The 23,014-nt window shown below is 38.6% G+C and overlaps 1 protein-coding gene across 5 annotated transcripts; it reads left to right on the top strand.

Moving 5' to 3' along the window:
• Window positions 1–666: 666 nt before the first annotated feature.
• On the top strand, window positions 667–21,376 carry LOC136679490 (protein GOLM2-like). 5 transcript variants are annotated; one of them, XM_066658028.1, is made up of 11 exons: window positions 667–959; window positions 1,387–1,973; window positions 12,085–12,139; window positions 12,323–12,425; window positions 12,747–12,837; window positions 13,066–13,189; window positions 14,396–14,479; window positions 15,892–16,185; window positions 16,820–16,948; window positions 18,047–18,214; window positions 19,632–21,376. In XM_066658028.1, exons 2-11 carry the CDS (start codon window positions 1,647–1,649, stop codon window positions 19,706–19,708), a joined length of 1,452 nt encoding a protein of 483 aa, XP_066514125.1. In that variant the 5' UTR covers window positions 667–959; window positions 1,387–1,646; the 3' UTR covers window positions 19,709–21,376. The 5 variants fall into 5 exon arrangements, with proteins under 5 accessions (XP_066514125.1, XP_066514126.1, XP_066514128.1 ...); XM_066658029.1 differs by having other exon boundaries at window positions 1,327–1,973; XM_066658030.1 differs by having other exon boundaries at window positions 681–745.
• The last annotated feature ends 1,638 nt before the right edge of the window (window positions 21,377–23,014 follow it).

Genomic DNA, 23,014 nt, shown 5'->3' with positions numbered 1-23,014 from the left:
AAGTACAGCCAAGTGAAAGCTATAAATTCTTGTTTAATTCTTGCCCTGGTCGTCAATGCAACCCCAAAACACCCTGAAAAAATCAGCTGATGATTTCCGAAGCATCTTAAATGTGTCTCTAAACCTTTGTCTTCTTTTAGAACGTGTGGCTCTAGGAACAAACAAACAGTCCTCAACTCTATGTCCATCCACCTTCCTGCCACAAGCCTGCAGCAGAAAAATTCCACCCACAAGTTGAGTGGATGGGGGACTTGAGTTTTGTGATATAAGAAACCCTCGCTGTCTGAATCTTGGGAACTCTGCAGTTTCAATACAATAAACCATGCCGTTGACTGTTTATGTAGTGTGTGATATTCTGGTATATAAAATGACACCACACTGACATGAAAACACAGCAAAAAAAAACCTTGTTTTTTAACGATCTTGAGATTATATCAAAGTGAATGTGAGTGGTTTCGCCCGTAACTGCATCTCAGTCCGTTCACGCAGTATTTTGGTTCGCTCCGACTTAAATACGGAGGATCCTCCTCCTCTGTTTGAGTGTCCATTCAAAACCAAGCTGAGGTGGCAGTTTGGCAACAGACCAATCATGTACATCCTACTCCCAAAATCCCGCTGTCTTATTGGTCAGCGCGGCTGTCGACCACGGCTAACGGCAATGACACGCTGGAGCTGCTCCACTCTCGGAGCTTTCAGACGTCTCTGTCCACTCTCAGCTTCACATACTACAACGCACACATTCGAGGTGGTGTTATTTTTCTTTACTACAGCTTTAGGTTTTTAAAACCAAGTTTAGAGGTCTGCGTGTTGTCGGAGCTGAGGTAGGCGGATTGTTTGGTTGCTAGATGTGGTAAAATGCGCTCGGTCCGTTGGCGCAGCGCTGGCGCTGTGGACAGTTAGCGCACTGGCTAACGAAGAGAAGCGACATTAGACAAGAGCGCGGATTTTAGTTCATACCAGTAAGTGATTCCAGTTGTGTTGGGTATTTAATGCTAGTTTGCATTTGAAATTATACTAAGTGTGCTCTGTGTACATCTGGTGCAGCTGTTGGTATCTGAACAGCGTAAAGCTAAGCTAGTTAGCCTGGAAGAGCCTCATTATTTCTTAACTGTAACGTTTCTGTGGTCTGGACGGCGGCGAGTCTGTGGTGACTTGTGTTCGCTGTTTTACAGATGTAACAGCTGGCTGTCTTTTAAGCTCAGTTTCTCTTACTGATATTTTGGGGTCCTCAACAGCAGTAGGTTAGTGTAATGAGTGAGTGAAAGTGCTGTGTAAAGTTTAAGAACAGCTTCAAATTGTATTCATTGTTTTATGTGTGTTTGCAAGGGTCTTTAAGGCTGTAACTTAGGTGGCTGTTTTCCTGTACATTTCCCCCTCCACTGACAGGCGTTGGATGAGTACAAACGAGTGGAAAAAACAAGAAGGAAGTGTCAGAAACACTCGTTAACTGGAAAGGAAATAACTGCTGCTGTCCGGACATGTCGACGTTGACCCGACTTATGAGTGGACACGTTTAAACCATGTTTGTGGTTTAGACTGATTTCAGCTCCCACAGAGTGGCAGTAGTGAAAGCTGTTTGTTTTCTAAAGCCACGCTGAAAGGACACCTTTTTTCCTTTTAACTGTTTCCCCTCTCCGCTGCTCGTCATGGTCGGGTTCGTGGCGAATCGTCGTGGCGCTCGTCTGCCGTGCGTCGTGCCCATCGCGCTGCTGCTGCTGCTCGCCCTACTGTCCTACAACTACTGGTCGGTGTGGAGTGCGCACGCGCGGCTGCAGGACGAGCTGTCTGAGGCGCACGCGCAGGTGAAGCGCACGGACGCGGCGCGCAGTCGTCTGGAGAAGCGCAGCTCGGAGTTGATGCAGCAGGCGGACGCGCATAGGCGGCAGATTGAGCAGAAGGAGGCAGACTACAGTGCGCTGCACGGAAAACTGCAGGCTCGGGACGTGCTCCTCAGCAAGTGCACGGATGAGAAGGTGGGCAGCGCTCGTAAGCATTTTGGAAAAGTTGTAATGACAATACAGCACTTAAACAGTGTCATCAGTGTGTAGTAAAAGGAATGGCCAAATTTGGAAATCCAGGTTTAAACAGGATTTCTTCATGACAAATATCGATAGGATTTTATTCATGACAACTGCTGTCGCACTTTCTACTAAATAAAACCAAACCAACACTCTTAATTCACCTATTAATGTAGAATCATATTTACAAGATAATACACACTATTCAGCCCAACACTTAAAGGTAACATTCACAATGGACAAAGGAGAGACTTCCTAACGTTAAAAAGCATTAACCAGGTGACGGTATTGCTCTATTCCTGCTACATAGTTGGGCAATATTGACTTATTTTTACTGCTTCAGCTTACTTAAGGTGGGATTCTAACTGCATGCAAGTAACTGCAGTGAAAGCGCTACAAATTTAAACCTACACTCAAATCTACTATTCCATGTTTAAAAAAAATGTAAACAAGCTTCTGAAGGTAAACAAACCAGAGATGACTGCATTTCCGCAGAAGTGTTGAAATTGCTTAAATGACATCATTGTTTCCACGTGTACTGTCCCTTTTATCAGCTCCACTGACCTTATAAACTCCAGACTGTATGCTTTCTGTTGTTCTGCATTCTTTTTAGCCCTCTTTCACTCTGTTCGTTAATGGTCAGGAGCTCTAGAGAGCATTTATTATTTGAGTGATGAATCATTTTCAGCACTGCAGTGACACTGACATGGTGGTGACATGCCAGTGTGCTTCATCGGTATGAGTGGATCAGACACAGCATTACTTCAGTGAAATCCCTTGACTGTGAATAGGCTAACAAACAAAAATGTCCTGAGCACTGAAGACTATAGTGAAAGGCAGCTAACAATATATGCAGAATAACAGATGGAGTGTAAAAACAAGGTCATTTATAGGGCTATATGTGTGTATCTCCCTTCAAGAGGCTGCTGATCTATGGTCATGTCTCAGTAATTCACGGCCATAAAGTTCAAGAGAACACAAAAATTATTCTCTTTCTGGGTGGGATGCTCTCCCCTCTACTAGTACCACCACCACCATGACTCTGAATGATTATAGCAGAACTGGTCAGTTAGTATTCTTCTCAATGCACAATAAGCATCACTTGCTTAAAGTTAGCAGCAGTTGGAGAAGAAGTGATGGCTGGCTGCAGACGTCTTGAAGAATGTGCTAAACTTCACCCTCCCGAATTGGATACATGGTTTGATTGGAGAAATCCTAAACTATATCTATATGTATAGTGTGACCTAACATGGTTGTGCTTGAAGTTTAATAAGACTGGCAACCAGGAAATCAGCAAACTTTAATTGATAGGTAAGTTGTGGTGCACTGGAGGCAGTAGTTAGAATAGCTGTTCTCGTTAAGTTATAGAGTTACAGTACAATTAAATTTTATTAGTAGGTCTTACTTTGTGGCGTCATTCTGTTGTGCAGCAAAGTAAATTTTTGTTGTAGCTTCAAGGTAGTGTTATTTGTAATTTGACTCCATTAGGTTTTCATAATTCTAAGGATCGAGTGACAGTCCGGGAAGGAACTGTACACAAGATAAAATAAAGCTTGTGTAGTGAAAGTGGTCTCTCTTCCTTCCTCATTACTTTTACACAACTTGGTTGGATTTGCTGTATCGTAATAGGTGGTCGTTGTTACAGAAGAATGATGGAATTTTAGAGGCTTATTTAAATAAACTCTTCATGGAACACACTTAAATATGATGTATTTCTGCACATTTTAATGCACAATTATTGTTTTGTTTTTTGTTTTTTTGCTGATTTGCCCCAATGTGGTTACAACTATACTTTACTCATTACTGATATTTTACGCTCTATTGATTACTGTTAGGTTTCAGATCTTATCTTGCTTTCTTATCTTGCTCATGTTCATCTATAATCCAAGTCAAATGAAAGTAATTTCAGTTCTTAATAAATTATTGACCAACTAGTCAACAGCCATAAGCTAAACTACGGATTGTTATGTATTAATGAAGATAATTGACACTTATAGAGGATGTCTACCATTGTGGGGAAACACAATTATCACGGGGTTGTTTATGTTCAGGATCTCTGCACCATTTCTGTCCATGTGGGAATAGTAATTCAGTGTGTTGGACAACCATCATCTTCTCAAAGGTTCAGAAGTTAATTTTCACTGTGATTAATCATGGAAGCAAAATTTTAACATATGGCACCAGAGTGGCGTAGCCTTCTAAACACTGGCCCTATTATCAGGAGATCACTGATCTCCTAATAACAGAGCTTGTGAAATGTTAGTTAATGAGTTAGACCAATCAGAAGCGAACATTCTCTTTTTTTTTCTAGAATCAGACAACAATAATGGCTATTAAAGCCATAAAGGCTATAAAGTCCTGTTCTTATCACTATCGCTGTAAACAGTTCTCATTCAGTAATTTTTGGATCACCAGGGTCAGTATGGCAGTAGTACTTTTGTTCATCTGTTGCATCATTTTGAACTTGTTCACTGTCATTTTGTGATTCACACTATGGCAAAATCACACGTTCATTGGCAACACAATAATGTTACACTTGTACTGCCTTGACACTCTTCATGTCTCATTATCACTACTTTTCTCACCATGCATGTTTTTATTATTATTATTATTATTATTAGTGTTGAACCGATACCATATCCGTATTGGCACCGATACTGGCACTTAAAAACAGTATTGTTATTATTGGCTACAGAGAGCACCGATACCATAGGTATGTTGGAAATGGCCCACTGCTCACTATTCCCTACTTGTAGTATACAGGACCCTTTTCGGGACACACCCCATGAAGCAGGTACTGACGTGATTATAAACAGAATGGTTATTTCACACTACACGACTGTTTTTGTCGATTTTGACGGAAACTGGAAATATATCACACACACTACATGACTAGAGATAACGCACGACCCGACACTTCCCAACAATGCAACATGCAACTTGCATTTCCTTAGAGACAGAAAAATACAGACGTACAACTTGCTGTGTACTATTTGTGTAGATCCACACACACAAAAAAAAACATTTTTGGGTCATGGAGCTTGAGATTAGTAGAATAGCGCTTAGTTGCAGCTATATTCCACCTTAAATGGTTCAGAAACATCGCCGTAGCGTGCGCCAGTGTTGTCATTTAAGGTGGAATGGAAAATTAGAATTCAGTTGGAATAAAGGCTGTAACTGCATGTTTTGTGGTTCACAATGTTCTCCTACAGGTAATACTCGTTATTTGGGGATATGTGCATTTAGCACTATTTAATATATTGTAGTTATTCATAGTTGTACCGTTTAATCCATCCTCCACTGTAGAGCTCCACTGCAAGTACCTGTGTTTACTTTCTGTGCTCTCACAGCCTTGAGTTGGTGGCAAGTTTACACTACGTCCAAATTCGGGTTGAAAAAAATCAAACGTTTGAGATGCTACAACTGGTCTGAAACGTGATTTCATAGTGTGCGCTATTGCATGCTGTGCACAATTCCAGTATGGTGACATTAGTAAAGCTGTATATAATGTTATGAGGCACATTATATTTAACATATTGTGGATGAGTTATGTGGTTATGAGTATTGTGGGTGAGTTTTTTCCCTTTTGAAATTTAGGTTTATAAACAGGAAATAAGAAATATAAAGCTACACTTCATGTCCTCAGCTTTAGTGCTGCTTCATGTCAATGGAAATCATCAGCTATCACTTAAAATGAATGAACTCCAGCCACATTGTCTTGTCACATTTCTGCTAGTGTGAAGGCAAGGTTAGTATACCATTTTATAAAATAAAAATTAACATGTTTTTTAGTTGTTACCAATTCAGCTTCACATCTATGTCTGTTTATTACTGTGTCCCTATATTATTATAAACTGTGCCCATTAAAGCCATAACTGCTTGTTTGTGAATATATGTAGGCCACTCACTAAGACACAGCAGTACTGCTGAAGGGTTTCCCAGGGCCTTAGGAGAACCTTCGTTTCCTTTCATGATCTCTGCTGGATGGTTTAATTTATGTAAAATGTCCCTTTTCAAAGTGACAATGATTTATGATGACTTGAACGGCAGCTGTAGCTATGGCATAGGCCCCATGTGTCCGCAGTCTTAAAAAGTAAACAAGGACACTATCATTGATGCAAAGCACTGAATCCAGGGTGACTGACTGAGCCAGTTTCGTGAGGCACTTTTGAATCTAAAATGCCAAAACCCAGGAAAGAGTATGTAATCTCACACTGAATTGAAGGCCACACATTTATCTGAGCAGGCTTTTCAAGTTTTTCAAATTTGCCAGCATTTCTCACATTCAGATTATAGCGAGCATGAAAGCAGTTTGTCTTGTTCACATCGCTCTTCATCTCTCAGTGTGCACTTTGCTGCTGGGATGCCTTTTACACAATACCTCATTCTTTTGTTCCTATTCTGCTAGATGTGTAGTTAGGCTTGCCCCAAAAGTTAAATTCACTGTTGGAACAATTATGGTCGTCATAGCCACAGAAGACACTGGATGAATTACAATAAAGAGCTGTTCTCTTCTGGGCTGGGCGGCCTGCTCAGCTTTACTGGATCAACATTCAACAACCTGAACTGTTTATGACTAACTGGAGTTTCCTTTCTCAAAAATGTAGCTACGCCCATTGCAAAAGTCTAATTAGGAGTAAACTAGTATTTTTCAACCTCATTATAATCATTACTCATACAATTCTCCTCCCTCCATCATATGTGTTTTTGTGATCAGTGTGTAATGTGATTTTCTTGTCTGTGAATGTGACAAGTGCAGCATAACTTCAGCTACAATTGCAGGGACCAGATGTTTCCACAAATTTAGATTTAAATTTAGAAATCACACAAAAACTTAACAGAGTTTACATGTTTCAATTCAGTAACAATTTCACCTGTAGCAAAGTACAAGCAGTTCATCAAAGCATTTAATTAGGTTGCTGGCTAAAGCAAAACTCTTGTTTTGAAAATGTCTTTGTACTGAAAAAAATGTACTGAAAGAGAGGGTGCTCCAATATCATCCAAACAAGCTAAACTGGATTTTAGAGAGGTGGAAGAGACTTGTAGCAAGATACATATTCAAGGGAATGCCACCTATGTTTACTGTAAATTCACCATCATTTAGATGGCCAAAACAGCAGTTACATTTTTGTTGCACAAATATTAGTTTAGTGCACTGGATTTGTTGAGAAAAGTCTAGTAGAAAATATCATGAAATGTAATTTAAAATGTTTTTATATGTTTATCGTTGCTACTGCTACTTTGTTCTTAAGTAAGCTATTGAAATAACTGTTGTCTATAATACTTGTGATTAAGATAATCAATGAAAATGTTGACAGTAGACAGCGTGTTATCAGTAATGATTTAAAAAATATAATTTTCATAACATACGTCTTTGTCCCACATTGTTACAGCATTACTACAATAACATAGCCATATATTATTATTATTATTATTATTATTATAATAACTTATTATTAAGTTATTATTTTTACTGTCACTATACCAAGAAGCTCCTCTGAAGTTTTCATACTCATTCTTTCTTTCTTTGTGGACACAAGCCCCAGGCTTCCCTGTGGATGTGTGACCTGGCTGAGACATTTTGTCAGGGCCCATCTGTGTAGCCAGGGCTGGGGCAGCCAGAAAACCCCCAGTGGTTTCCTCACTGCCCAGGCCCTCTGGTACAGCCTGCTCTCTCTCTCCCTCTTTTGTTCTCAGGGTATATTGATATGCGTCTTGGACTGGCTAGGAGGTTTAGAGGTCCACGGTTGAGGGGGAGTGTCCTTTCAAAGGAATTGTATGCTTTCAGACCACGGATGTTTGCTCAAGGGAGTGTGTGTGCTTTGTCATTAGAAAACTCCACGGTGGCATATTGGCTTGGCTGAGTCTTAAATATAGCTTTTAAATATAGTTTTAAATCTCAAACTCTTGGATTTAGTTTTTTTGGTAACCTAGTAATTCCACAATGTACTTTTGTTTTGATGTGTTTTAACAAAAGTTTCAGGTATTGTATCTAAGAGTTAATGCACTCTTTTAAAAACATTTTGTTTCATGCCAAAGGATCATGGTGATAGTGAGGTCACACTGCCACGTCAGACAGTTTTAAGCCCAATTTGTGAGGGATGAAAACCACCTACATGTTCTGTATCCCAGACTGTGTTATTATATGCAAGCTACATTTTTCCGTTCCTGCTTTTAGCACATAACTTGTAAAACAAATATATATAATTGTATGAACTTCACTCTCAATTTTCTTAGTACAGGTAGTTGAAAAGTTTATGACAGCTATGATTGTCCTCTCAAGGCTACAATGAGGGCTCACATGACTAGCTGGAATATTTTTCTGGGTCACATCTGAAGCAATTGCAGTGTATATAGACCTAAAACACATAGGTTAGAGACTTGGCGCAAACAATGGGCTTCATTTTCTGTAGAAAATTATGAGTTCTTCACTTATTGTTTATTATCTCAATATCAACCTCTTGCAATCTTTTGAGTAATCAGCGAAACAGGGCTTGTGTGACAATAACGGTACCGTTTTTCTTCAGTATTTTGTTTTGTAGTTTTATGATTTATGACTCCTTACCTTGGCCATGAATTATCTGCTTTGATATATTTAAATGATCCTCTTCATTGTTTTAATGTTGACGAGCGAAAAGGTTTAGGAAACCGGTTTTCATGTTCACATTAGGTGTTACAGTAAGCCTTTGAAGCCAGAAGAGTCAACATATGGATATTTACTGAATGGTTGCCATTTTTAAGTGAAAAAATCATTTAGGCAAAGTTTTTATCCACCTTAATTTGCGACATGAACGTAATGCTCTTTTATGTGAGACTTCCTGTCTGCTGTGAGGGGCTTTTTTCTTTGTTTTGTTTTATTACAGCAGTGAGAGTACCCGTTTAATTCCTTAGTGTCAAATCTTGTGTAAGCAGGTGACTAGTGCTATAGATAAATATATAACAACTATATTCATTGTTTATTGTGGGAAATGTTAATTTTTTGTGTTAATATAAATAGTATATTATAAATTTATCATAAATGTAATCAAAATAAATATTTATTATTTAATAATCATAAACAATTTACTAAATATTAGTGCTGGCCCTGAATAGTTGGCTATCCATTCATTGTGAAGGTAGTCAGGGTTTAATTTCGAGGTTCGGATATTTGGTAAGGCAATGTTCCACTCCACCTGTATTCAGGTTCGACAGCTGTATTTAAAATAAATAAATAAAAATAATAATAAAAATAAATAAAATATAGCAAATAAAATGTTGTGCACCCCCCCAGGTATAACATCTCTGCTTTACGTTGACAAGCACAATGACACATTAACAATTGTTATATGTCTATAAAAATTGTCTCTATTCAGTGCCATTCATTTACACATTGAGACTTTTCCATTGGGTTTTTACTCCACTTGTATAAAAGTTCACATGACTCCTTCCTCTAGCCATCTTGTTTGATACAGCTTCCACTAAGGCTTATAAGGTACTGCTATACTGCAACTTTGTATATCAATGAATTAAAGGTTATCACTAACTAGAGCATGCTTTCAGCAGACATACTTTCACACATGCATGATAATCCAGAAATGTTCTGGCGTTTACCCGGAGGAGCTGTGTGTGAACACAACCACAACATTCATCCTGGACTTTATACTCCTCGAGCCCTAGTAAATGCTGTGTGACCCGCCTAAATCACATGTTTCATCTCCAGGTGCTAGAGCGTGCCTAGAGGCAGAAAATATCTCACTATGAGTTGTGTGTTTGTGTGAACGACTCCAGACCTGATAATCTAGAGTTTCTATAGAAATTCTTTGGAGTTCATGTGTGAAAAGGGCATATGCTAGGCAATGCTAATAAGGGAACGACTAACAACAGAAATATAAGTTAAATGTTTCTGTGCTGTTGGTTAAATAACTTTCTGTAAATATGTAGTTGTTAAGTCAACTGTCAAGTAAAGTGGTTTGATAAACTAGTGCTTAGTGATCTGGTGAGACAGTTTACATTTTTGTAACTGTTTTCATGAACAGGGTCAGGGTTTTAGGGGTTGTTTTTGCAGACCTTAAGGTTAGTGGTATTTGTTTTATGCCTTGTGTCTGTGATAAACATCTGTCATGTTCATAAGTAAAAAAATGTCCTAGATACATTAAGGCATACTGACTCACAGGGGCAGTTATGGCACTTTTTCACTGCATGGTACCTACTCAACTCTACTTGACTTGCTTGCCTTGCCATTAGGTCATTCTGGTACCAGGTATTGGAATTGGGTACTATATTAATACCTGCTCGCATATGGTTCCAAGCAAGGTGAGTAGGGACTTGTAAATGTGACATGTAAATCTTGCAGAATGCTGATTGGCCAGAGAGAATTGTCACTGTGTACAAAAAATGCAGCCATCCAGCACAAATGAACATTCTATAATATCTCCTAGCTAAAGTAGCAAGCACATTTGTTTTTTATCTAACATACAATAGCACCTTTGGCAGAGATACAAACAGTCCTTGGATTTGTGGCCAAAGAAATAATTCAGTAAGAGCTGCATGGTGCAACAAGAAACGAAACAACTCTACTGATCTGTCAAAATTGATTTGCGGCTAAACTGTGTTCAGACCCAAAAAACAGCTTGCAACATGCGAAAAGATGATGAGTAAACAATGCTAAACTTTACCTTAGCGGTTGTTGTGATTTTCAAAGCCCAATGTAGACAAAATGGCAGGTACAGTCGAATAGTTTAGGCTTGGTATTGCAAAGACAGTTGCCATTATGCTATATTAATAGTTGTTCATATAAATATATTTAGAGAAGTAAGTTTGTTGGCCTTGTCTTATATTTTTTACATATGTGGGGTTCTTTATATTGTGCAGTATGTTGTCCGGGGTATTTGGTGCCAATTTTAAGGTCTCAGAAAACATAGAATATTTAAAATAAGTAGTTCTAGTGCAACCGCGACCCTGAAATGGAAAAGCGGAAAAGAAAATGATGATGATGATGATGATGAGTTCTAGAGTATTGTATGTATTAAGGTGTAACGTATGTTTGAGGGGGAATATGACTGTTTATTCACTGTTTGAATTACCACGGAAACTCATTTGTTACTTGAGTTCATGTTTCTAGATATTTTGCTCTGTTTACTTTCATGTAGTTAGAGTCAGTTCCATCTACAGCAAAAATAAGACAATATATATCCGCCTAAGAATCAGGAAAAGAGCAATATCCTCATCTTGGTTCATGCTTTACAACATTTTGAGGTCTCTTCTTTGTCTAAAAATCTTCAGATGCTGTTTCTTTGTCACAAACAAAAAGAAAACCTAGCATACTGGTTTTAGCCATTTTTGCTTGCTTTTTAATTTTGTTATTTTGCCTTTTTATCTTGTGTCTTTAATGCCTGTTGTTTATTTTATCCTCATCTCTTGTGGATCACTTTTACTTCACAAGTTTCCGCCTCTTGTTTTCTGTCTAGTTTCACCTGGGCATCAAAATATTGTTGTGGTTTTGCTGTGCTTGGCAACAACTTTTAGTATAAGATGATGTCATGGAGATGTCTGAGGGCAGAGCCATGCTTCAAGTTGTCTTGGTTCCTCACTTCTCATGTGCCAGCTGTGGCCTCCTCTTCGTGGGTGTGGGTCTAGGTAGAGGGTTCTCAGACAAAAGAACCAAACTACCAATCCAAATGCTTTTTCAAATTAAATGACTCCCAGCCAATTTTGTAAGAAATAATATGCAGCTAATTGCAGTCCAGTATAACAAGGCTTGTCTGGCCTGAAAGGTCAGTCCTTTACAATGTTGTGATTGTGTACTAACACAATCTTGACATTGTTTCGTTTAAAGCTTTATACAGATCAATATGTGCCCCTCCAGATTGCTAGTCATGTATCTAAAAACCCAAAAACTCTCTTGTAACAACAAAAGTACTAAAAGGGGTACAGGTTTCAGGCCAGCAAGATCAAGTGAAGTGACCCATAAGTAAAAAAAAAAGTTTAAATAAGTTTAACCATTGTACATGATTTATTCTCTGTAATGATTTTTTTTGTTATTCTCTAATTATTTTGATATTAACTCTTAACACCTTTCATTTCACAGATGAAGCTACAAAATGATGTCACAGCCCAAATGTCTGAAATTCACAGAATGAAAGGTGAGAGCTGAGCACTAAAGGATGCTGTTTCGTAGCTGCTACCATCATTGCTTTTTGTCCACACATTCTTTACTTAAATTAAAAAATCTAGGCATAACCCATTCCATATGCATGCACAGAAGCATTTTAAAGACTTTTAAGGATTGTAAGCATTTTGCTTATTTGGCGTGTTTCTACATACAGAGCAGGTGAAGGAGCTGAAGCAAGAAATTATCAGACAGGAGGACCAGCTGAGGGAGGTAAAGAAGAACAGCACCAATCTGGAGAGGAAACTTGAATATGAGAGGTGAGAAAGCAAGCTCATTACAGACTGTTGGAATGATTCATAATTTCTCATTAATTCATTGCACTTTACAACAGTGTATCAAATTTCCCCAGGCACTACACAATTAACACACTCATTTCTGGGCTTTATTATTTAGACTTTTACAACATGGAGTTTTTTTGGCGTGTTTATTGATGGATTGAGTGATTGCTGTTAATTTTGCCATTCAATATTCGGTGTAGTTCTAAGAGGAGCTGCTGTTCCAGTACTGTCTGTCTGTCATGTGTGCCTGCTTATCTGTCTATCTGCTTATCTTTGTGTGCTTGTTTGTTTGTGAACTAGCCTGCAGTGTGGAAGACAGATAGCACAGCTTAAAGATGAGTATGAGGAGAGCAAGAAGGCAATGGAGGAGGAAGCTGCCAAACTCAGAAAGGTAAAAGCATTGGCTACATTTCTGATGGCTTGAGGTTTTCTTTGTTCTGTTCACAATTCTCTCTCTCTCTCTCTGTGCTCTCTGTCTCTCTCTCTCTCTCTCTGCCTCTCTCTCTCTCTGCCTCTCTCTGTCTTGCTCACCCATGATACCTGCCTTTGTCTCTGTCTCAAATTCTTCTCTCATTTTCCCTTTTTCTTATTTTGTGTTTGTTCATATCTTGCTCCCCAGAGTGTGTTGGACACTCGTAAAACTGGAGCTGTTGCTGTTCAGGCTGAGGGGGGTACAGAGGTAGAAGCAGCCGGAGAGCGCCACACGGAGGCCACACGTCATCATGACAACCCAGATATGAAAGGTATTGCTTAGTTACAATTTTTTTTTTTTTTTTAACTATATATATTTTGTTAGTTAGTAGTTGAATTAATACATGTGTAAAAACACTTTTTCAAACATAATAATGACATTCATTCCTCTTTTAAAATTGCTTACCACCTTTTTAAACTTGCAAAGTGGGCTAGAGTTACTTAATTCCTTATCAAAACTATTCCACAAATATCCCCCAGTTGACCCCCTTGACGGATGTACATCTGTTCTTTATGTGTTGTTGCTCTTGTTTATTTTAAGCATACCTTTTCCCCTAAGATCATTTTTGCTCTCTTTTAGTTCAAACAACATCTGAACACAGTTGGGAAGTAAATTATATTGTGCTTTGTACAATATTTGTGAAGTATTTAATTTAAAAACTAATCTTTCAATAGTTTGCCATTATTATAGCTTTCTTTTGTAACATGGATGTTTTACCCCCAAATAAAAGGCAGAAGAATTAACACAGAGACTCTGTTGAACACAAATATTTAATTAATCTACAGATGTTTGTATTTTATTTCAGTTTATGTTTTTACATTCATTCATTCATTATCTGTAACAGCTTATCCAGTTCAGGGTTGCGGTGGGTCCAAAGCCTACCTGGAATCATTGGGCGCAAGGCGGGAATACACCCTTGAGGGGGCGCCAGTCCTTCACAGGGCAACACAGACACACACACATTCACTCACACACTCACAGACACTTTTGAGTCGCCAATCCACCTACCAACGTGTGTTTTTGGCCTGTGGGAGGAAACCGGAGCACCCACGCGGACACAGGGAGAACACACCAACTCCTCACAGTCACCCGGAGCAGAACCCATAACCTCCAGGTCCCTGGAGCTGTGTGACTGCGACACTACCTGCTGCGCCACTGTGTCACCCTGTTTTTAACATATTGGGAATAAATGTATGTTAAATGTGCTATAAAGTTTGCACAGGCCACATTTTTTTTTCAGTGGTTTATTCAGCAATTTGCCAGTAGTAGTAAATACAGAAGTGTGCTCTCTGTAGAAAATTAACAAAAACGTGATTTTAGACAAAAATGTGTGCACAAATGTAATTTCATGTTTCCCATTAATGCTGACGTTTGTGTGGCATTCTCATTAATAATTGTTTATAAAGAGCATTTAATTGTGAAACTAAATAAAATAAACATTTTAACATTTAACATAAATTTGTATCTGTTTTCGCAGAGGAGATGGTAAAGCCAGGAAGTGATGCTGGAATGCCTGGCATTGAGGACGGTGAAGTAGGAAAATTGGATGATGTGCACTTTGGTAAGTACGCAAAAAGCAGTGGGCCTTATTTGTGAAAACTTTAAGACACATTTTAAATATGAACATTTGTTTTATTATGTTATTTTGTAGTATTATAACATTTGGAATTCCTTTGGTATCAACTAATCCTGACTGAAACGTAGTTGGAGTAGGGAAAGCACTTGTTTGCAACCTATTTATGTGTAAACTGAGGATCGTAATACTTCAAAATTGTTTCTATATTTAAACTCATCTTTCAGTTGCTGATAGTAAAGTTTCACGTATTTAGCATATTGATTTTTCCTACCCTAAAACCCATGGTTGGTGTGCCCTTGGGCAAGGCACTTAACCCCCAGCTGCTCCCTGGACAATGACTGCCTAGTGCTGCTTGGGTGTGTGCACTCACTGCCCGTGTGTGTGTGTGTGTGTGTGTGTGTGTGCACAATTTTATCTGTGGTTGTGCAATGTACGTTTACATGTATGTTTGTTTTGAATTTGTTTAAAACTACAGTAAAAGTGTTTCATAAATTGCTGTGCTTCTGAAGTTATTAATGGTTATTTTTAACACTGTCCAGGCAGAACTAATGAGCATGGAAACACTTTTATGGTTTAAAATAATGCATTCAAACCTTATCTTACACAGCAGTAAAGCCTGTTTTAACACAAAAGACCTAATGGAAACATGAGAGCTAATTCATAGCAAGTATTAAAACTTCTTTACTGCTTTATATATATATATATATATATATATATATATATAAAGGCATCTTCGCCATGGTAATGTCCTCTGAAATGTCAATGAATGAAACAGTTAGATTTTATTTTTCTGTATTATTATTTTTCATCTTTTGGGTGATTACATATTGAATCACACGTTTTTTTCATTGGTAAATTGTGCATGACAAAAATCAGCGTCACACAAGCTTTGTCATTTTCAAATATATAACCAAGAAATACACAGCTCCAGGGTCCTGGTGTTGTGGGTTCGAGCCCTGCTTCAGGTGACTGTTTGTGAGTAGTTTGGTGTGTTCTTCTCGTGTCCGCGTGGGCTTCCTCCGGGTGCTCCGGTTTCCTCTAAGGGTCAAAAAACACACATTGGTAGGCGAATTGGCGACTGAAGTGTGTGTGTGTGTGTTGCCCTGCAATGGGTTGGCATCCCCGCCAGTGTGTGTGTGTGTTCCCACCTTGCACCCACTGACTCTGGGTAGATTGTGGACCCACCGCAATCTTAAAATGAATAAGCGGTTACAGATAATTAATGAATTAATAGCCAATAAATATAATTTTTTTTATGCTTAATTTTGTGATCTGTGGTGAGTTCTTTGAGTCCAGCTAAATCTATTCAATTTTTAGAGAGTTTTGCAAATACATTGAGTAAATTTTTACATTCTAAATACAACGAGTGTTCCAACCTTATTTTTATGATCTTGCAGCCCTGAAGAAGCCAGCCATCACACAAAAGCACATGGAACCAGCAGAGGCAGCCATCATGATTAAGGAGGAACGAGCTGGAGCATTAGCTGGGGACAATGCAGTTCACAGTCTCCCTCTGGATCGTCCTGATATTCCCCAGGAAGCAGGCGCAGGACAGGGCATGGGCAACCACGTGGCTCAGATCCAGCAGCAGGTTCCCCAGCCAGTGGTGGACAAACCTGTGCTATTTGATGAGGACAACAAGGCAGCCGTCCAGGCAGATGAATTTGGAGAACAGCGTCGGCAACTGAGAGGTGAAGGATTTGGCTTAATACCAGAAAGACAGACTTCCATTACTTTGTTTGTTGACAGTTAAGAAGGCTTGATTTTCATTAAGAATTTTTCATGCTGTAAATATTAAAATATGTGAAGACTTTGTACAGTTATTGACATTATTTTCTTGATTTTTTCACATCAGTAAAGCATAACATTGCACTGTGCATGGCCACCTACTGTTTTCAAATGTCGTGGTCAGGAAATTTACATTTAAAACAAACATAACCTGCCATTTTCTCAGTTGTTTTACTTCATCATAATTTAATTTGTTCACTAGAATGTTAAGTGGTTGGTTTGAAATGGAAATTAAATTAAATATAGTTCCATTGAGACATCACAACCTACATTTCTATCACTACAGCTGCAAAACCATCAGAGCTAGTAAGTTTTTCTACAATGAAACATTTCAAATCAAAACACTTAACATTACAGTGAGCAAAAAATTGATGGAATAACTGTTTATTGTGCCTGATTTAGCTAATTAAATAATCAAATAGCCCTGTATGAGCTACACGCACTGCATTAGAACAAGGAAATCACAAATATGCTCAGTTCAAGAGCTCCCAGTGGAAACACGGCCTCATATTTGGTCTATTAATGTTACCTCTACAGGTCCTGATAACCAGCAGGGCCAGGGAGCACTGCCTCCTCCACCAAACCCTGCACAGGTCCTGCCCAACCCCATTGAACCTCAACTCAGCCGAGATCTTGTACCTGCTGCAGCCCTCAGACATCGGCAAAGTGAGTATGGGTTAGAGGGGAGAGTTTTACTTTAGCGATTGTCTGTGTCCATTGTCGTCCAGGCTACAATATAAAACGATAGTCATGTCATACAAGGTGTTTTACTAAAGGTAATCCTAAAACTAGAGGGTTTGTGTGTGAATGCAGATCTCGAATCAGCCCTTTCTCATCCAAACGGTTCTAAGATTGTAACATGCAGAAGCTGTACCAGTACTGTTCTGTTGGGTCTCCAAGACTGTATGCATGCATGATGAGGGTGAATGGTTGGTAATTTTATTGCCTGGCTTTAGCTCTGCACGCTCACTCCTGCCCCTCCACCTCATTCATTCTTTCTTCTTCTGTTTCTTCTCCTTATCCTGTTCCTCATTATTGTCCACTACTTTCTCCTGATAATGAGTTAATTATTATCTTCGTGTCCTTATTGTGGTGAAAAAAAAAAAACTTTCCTTGCAATTTTTCCCAAATAATATTTAGACCTCAGAAATTTTAGAATGTATCATTCTCTGCCTAGAACACGAGACACCAAAATGATTAGATTTTTTAGCTACTTAATGGTGAAACAGAAATAAACTCAGCAACATGGGACACTCTCGGCAGCTGCACATAAGCCTAAAGTCACCATGCTCAATTCCAGGCATTAGGTTGTGGAGCAATAAAACTGCATTCTCTAGTCTATTAAATCAAGCCTAATCATCCAGCATTAGTGCTGGACCTCATTTAAATTACCTAAAGCTGAATGCTGTAAAATCCTCAGATGTTCGAGCATCTGTTGTAAAGCCTTCCCAGAAGAGTAGAAGTTGGTAGTGCAGCAAAGAGGAGACAATTTTTTTGACAGCCCACTATAAAGTTGCACCTACCCACTAAAGAAACAAGCATCCACCACTTTGGCTAGCTTCACTTATACTGTATACTTCTCTTATTGCATACTCCCATGTCTCTTACTGACCTCTCTGTTCCTAACATGGTTCCCTCTTAATCTTAACTGATCTCTTTCTCTGTCATTCTCCTCGTGTCTGTTATTCCCCCTCTCTCCCCCTTTTTCTTCCTTTTTCTTTCACTGTCACTTCTTCCTGACGGGGCCCCACTCTGCCTCTGCAGACCGCTTCTTTGATGAAAATGAATCCCCTGTAGATCCGCAGCATGGCTCCAAGCTGGCGGACTACAATGGGGATGATGGCAACGTGGGCGAATACGAGGCTGACAAGCAGGCCGAACTGGCCTACAACGAGGAGGAGGACGGCGACGGCGGTGAGGAAGACGCCCAAGGTGAGCCCGGGGAATATCCCCCGTGTCGCTCTTCCGTCCATGTTCCTCCTCCTTCTCCTCCTCCTCCTTCCCTGCTTTTCTCATCGTCCCCGCCACTGCTGCAGATGCTACCACCTTGCTTTCCCAGATTAGTTTGCACAAGCTTACATTTGGGTTTTAACAATGAGTTGACGCTTCTGTCACATTCATATGAATGTGAAATTTTCATATTGGTTCTAGAATTTTATAGCTTATTTTTTCACTAAGCTAAAGTTCTCAGGCTATCAGATTTAACTTTTAATCATTTTTATGTCTAATAAATTTGAATTGTATTTTGTGGCTAAGGATTCAGTCATTCTGACCTCACAGATTGTACTTCTATCAAATCCTTTCTTATGGTGCTTGTGTTTGAGTGAAGGGTGTGATGTGAACGGTTGAGTGTGGCTTTGTTAATGCTGTGAGACTGCTGTATGTCTTTGAGCTTTGGGTTTCATGAGTAAAGGTTTTTTTTTTTGTTGTTGTTGGTGTTTGTTTTTATTTATTTTAAAGCATGCTTCATTCAGCAGTTCTTATCTGTACATTGTGCGTTTCTTGCTTTGCTATTTTTTGTGCAGCAGTCAGTGTGTTTGACATCTGTCACACTAATAGGGCGTTTTCACACTTTGAACTTCCAGACCTGAGGTGGCACTAGTGGAAAAAATTTCAAGCTAACATGTGGAATTGTGAAAATTTATTCTGTACTGGTAGGAAATCAGACAATGTCTCTGATATGTTTTTTTTTTTGTTTTTAATTTTATTTTTCCCCCAAACCACATTTATGTTCAGAAATATAATACACAGAATTTAAAATTATACACTATAGAACATCTTGCATTTTTACTTTTGCAAAATAATTACAATGCTATTTATAACATTTTCTGTATTAATTTAAAAGGCAGAAAAATTTTCCCTGACACAGAGCTTCAAATCATGTGTGTGAAAACTGCCTTTGCGTTAAGATTGTGTGTGTATATGTTGTTAACCTTTTTCGTGTTCTTTCATTGAATGTTTCTTTCTGATTTTGAGTGCTTGCGTGTAAAACAGGGAGTCTGAGTTTCCTTATCTTGACTTCTCACACCTTGCCATTTTCCATTACCTGCTTGTTTTCTGTGGTGTTGCCCACCTCCAGTTTTATACCTGTGATATACAGCAGTTGGACTATTTTTTGCATTTTGTAAAAATAAAAGATCTTTTATCTTTCATTCATGGACTTCTAATGTCTATAAACATCAGTTGCATATAAAGATCGAAAAAGTTTTATCAGTATAAAACCCCCCAAAAAAGTCAGTCATCTTGTCTCCATCCAAATTTCATAGATAACGATTCGTCAGCCATAAGAGCAGAGTTCATGTCACCTGTTTTTTCTTACAGTACTTTCTTGCTTTAATTTGTCTTTCAGATGATGAAGACCGAGAAGTTCCTGGTGATCATGGTGTGGACTATGGAAAACGACACCAAGGCAATGAAATCCTGTAGCCTGGTCCTCAGAAGAAATAAATTGTGCTTAATAAGGTGCCCAATATTAATGTGGTCGAGAGGCGAAGAGGAGAGGAGTAACTTAAACTACATTCAGATGGGTACAACTGGAGCCATACTTTTGAAACCGCTCGAACACCTTGTTTTGACATAAATGACTGGGAAAAAAAGTTAATGGTTGTGGATTTAAGGATGAGATTTTGATCAACTTTGAAGTAAGAATTTGACTTGATCAAGGGGTTGATTGGTTCTTCCTCTGAACAAGCTGAATGAAATGGTAAATGACTTTGTAATGTGTAAATGTGTATACATCTAATATGTACATCGGAAAATCTTTTTTGTTATTTCAAAACCTATGTTGGAATATTTGTTTCTATAATCGAAGTAGCCTCTGCTTGGACTGTGGATTGGACTTTTAAATGGAAGGTGATGCCTTCTGGTGTGACGTCTGCCTGAAGAGGTACATGCACGAAACTGATTCCTGTACTGCAGCCCTGTTGGTCGAGCTAAGGGAGGCTAAACTCACCCCAGAGCAATGTCATGAAGAAGAACATTAGAAGATTATTTAAATATCTTTGTTTTTGGACAATTAGTGAATAAAAGAAGTTTTTTCTTTTTTTTCTTTTTAAAGAAACAAAAAACATTCTTTATGATTTCTACATTACCAAGACAGTCTTGCAGACGTAATTGCACACAAGCTGTTTTTTATGGTGTACTCTTATTTCCAAAGGACCTCTCCAGAGTACTTGCTCAGCTTTGTTAGGGCAACGTTGCATGCATGTAGTTGGCAGTCTATTATCAGTCTGCAGAACTACAGTACCACAGGAGTCTGGGGGGAAAAAAAGCAATACATGACAAAACATGACAACAAAAGAGTCCGCGCAGTGAACTGTTTCCTGTTAGTTTGGCAGGCATAGGTGTACATATTTATGGCGCCAGTACTACTGTCTGAATGCTGTAGAAATATTGAACTGGCCTGTAGATCTTGGGCATAGAATTTGAACTTGTTTGTGAACTTTTTCATAAATGAGTAACACTTGATTTAAGATTAGCCTACTGAATGTACTTTAATAATATGATTGTTTCAAGTGACCCAGGTGGATTTGGATCTTCTAAACTGTAATGAATTGTGTAAATGCGCAGTTCTGTACAAAATGTTTTCCAAGCGGTTTGATCCATATTTTCAAAGCTATCACTGTGACTCAGTAGTACTGTAAATAGTTACATCAGGATAAATTAAGATACGGTCAAACACCCCCCCCCCCCTCCAGATTCATTTTTCCCAGATTTCTCTACAAACGTAATGAAAGGTAACCTACAATAAACCATTTCTGTATACAATAACTGTCATTACTTGATTTTTGTGTTTAATTTTTACTTCGTCCTGCCTGGGAAAGACCGAAACCAATTCCAAACTCATACTGGAAGTGTTTTTTGCTTTTGTGATGCGAGCCGAGATCAGAGTTACAAGTGAGCAAGCTTATGCTACTCGGTAACCCAGTGAGTGTTCAGTTCACTTGATCATTTTCTGTGCAGACATCTCAGATTTACTGCTGTTTTTTGTAGCAACTAAATGTGTAGCAAGAAAGTTAAAATGAAATGAAAAACTCCACAACCTTCTCCACCAGTCTCCTCCACCTCTGCCAGCAACTTCGTCTTATCTTCAAGGAAAATACACTTAATAGAACCAGTTTATTTCTTTACATTCTTTTATGTGTTATTTTTTTAATTCATAATTTGTCATTTATAAAGTACATTTTTTTCCCTATTTAAAAAATGGGTGTGTATTTTTGGGAGGCTGGAACAGGTTAAGCATTTCAATTAATTTTAATGGGGAAATTTTAATATACAAGCAAATTGAGTTACGAGGTCAGTCATAGAACGAATTAACCTTGTAACTCAAGGTATTCTAAAAAGTTGTGACATTGGCATTGTTCAAAACACATTACAGAGCTCATTACATACTTGGGTATAAAAGCAGCCTCAAGGTAAGCTCTTGTTCTATATGAGCAAGGATTGTGCATGGCTCATTTAACTAAAAACAGTTAAATTTCAGTGTTCCTCAACTGTGGGTAAAGGGCAAGACTGGAAACCACAATGGTGTGTGTGTGTGTGGAGCTTAGATCCTACTGCATGAAAAACCATTAAGGTTCTATGGTGGTAATCACCACATGATCTCCAGAACACTTTAATAATCTTGTCAGGATCTATTGCAACATCCACAATTGCTTTCTGTACATATGAAAGCTATATGTCTGCTAAGTCCAGGTTGGAACTGTTAATTCAGCTGTATTTCACAGAGGGAACTTGAAGTGGTGCCACTACACCCTGTTGTTAGTTCAGCCATATTTAACGTTCCAGTTCGTGAACTAAATTTGGAACTGTTTGGCGGTGATCAAACGTCCTCTTTTTCCTGGACAAGTACTCTTTTTGGGACATAAAAAATGTGAGTTCAAGGGGTCAGAGATTTGCGCTGCTTCAGCGCTGCAAGTCCACCATACACTGCGGTGAGCAGCTCAGTGTTTTACTGGAGCCTTGAACAGAAATGTGTTGAACGTTTTTCTAGGTAATATTAATCATAGTTTCTTTTTTATGTTTGGAGAATGTTTCTGTGACCCAGACAAACATTGTCTCACTGTTACTGACTTGCTGTCGAGTAAATTACATCTGCACAGCTTTTTGTTTAACTTCACAAGAAAACAGACAAAGTCTCCGGATTATTAAAGCCAGAACACCAGAGCGAGGTGTTACTCAAGAAAACGAGGCTGTGAATTTGGTACTGCATCGTTTTATCAGCCAGGCCCTTATAGAAATGTAGCTAGGCCAGTAATAAATATATAGTTCAAGCAATGTCCTGTAACTTTTATCAAGTATAGATTACTTGGCTGATAAAATGTTAAGTTGCTTGATTTTAGAAATGTTCAAAAACAAGTAATAATTACAAAACTATAAAATTAGTTTATTATTGTAAACAAAGACATTGGTATGAAGCACCAAAGCTTCCAATACAAGGGTATGTATTTTGGGCTTTCCTATTTTTGAAATGCCAGAAAAACCTGTGACAATGGCTAAACGGCTAATGGTGGTCCGGCTTAACAAGCTAGTCCTCCTAGGGTTTTTATGCTACAGCAATGAAACTTAGATCCTTAGATCCTTGAAACTTAGATAGATCCTATGCCAACTCTGGTTGCTTGTGTGTTTTGGAGCGATCCGACTTACGTATTTCTGAATACGAGCTTCCAAAACTCACGCTCATCCTTCCCGTTTAATCCCCCTTTCAATATTTCCCCCTCTGCCTGGAAAGCC

Source organism: Hoplias malabaricus, chromosome Y (assembly GCF_029633855.1).
Source record: "Hoplias malabaricus isolate fHopMal1 chromosome Y, fHopMal1.hap1, whole genome shotgun sequence".
Classification (NCBI taxonomy): Eukaryota; Metazoa; Chordata; class Actinopteri; order Characiformes; family Erythrinidae; genus Hoplias; species Hoplias malabaricus.
This window is presented reverse-complemented; position numbering and strand designations above follow the sequence as displayed.

Bases quoted from the DNA above. Each gene is read 5' to 3' on its own strand.
- LOC136679490 (XM_066658028.1), top strand. From the start codon at position 1,647: ATGGTCGGGTTCGTGGCGAATCGTCGTGGCGCTCGTCTGCCGTGCGTC. The intron at 12,140-12,322 runs GTGAGAGCTGAG...TTCTACATACAG, and splicing joins TGAAATTCACAGAATGAAAG to AGCAGGTGAAGGAGCTGAAG. The intron at 12,838-13,065 runs GTAAAAGCATTG...CTTGCTCCCCAG, and splicing joins AAGCTGCCAAACTCAGAAAG to AGTGTGTTGGACACTCGTAA.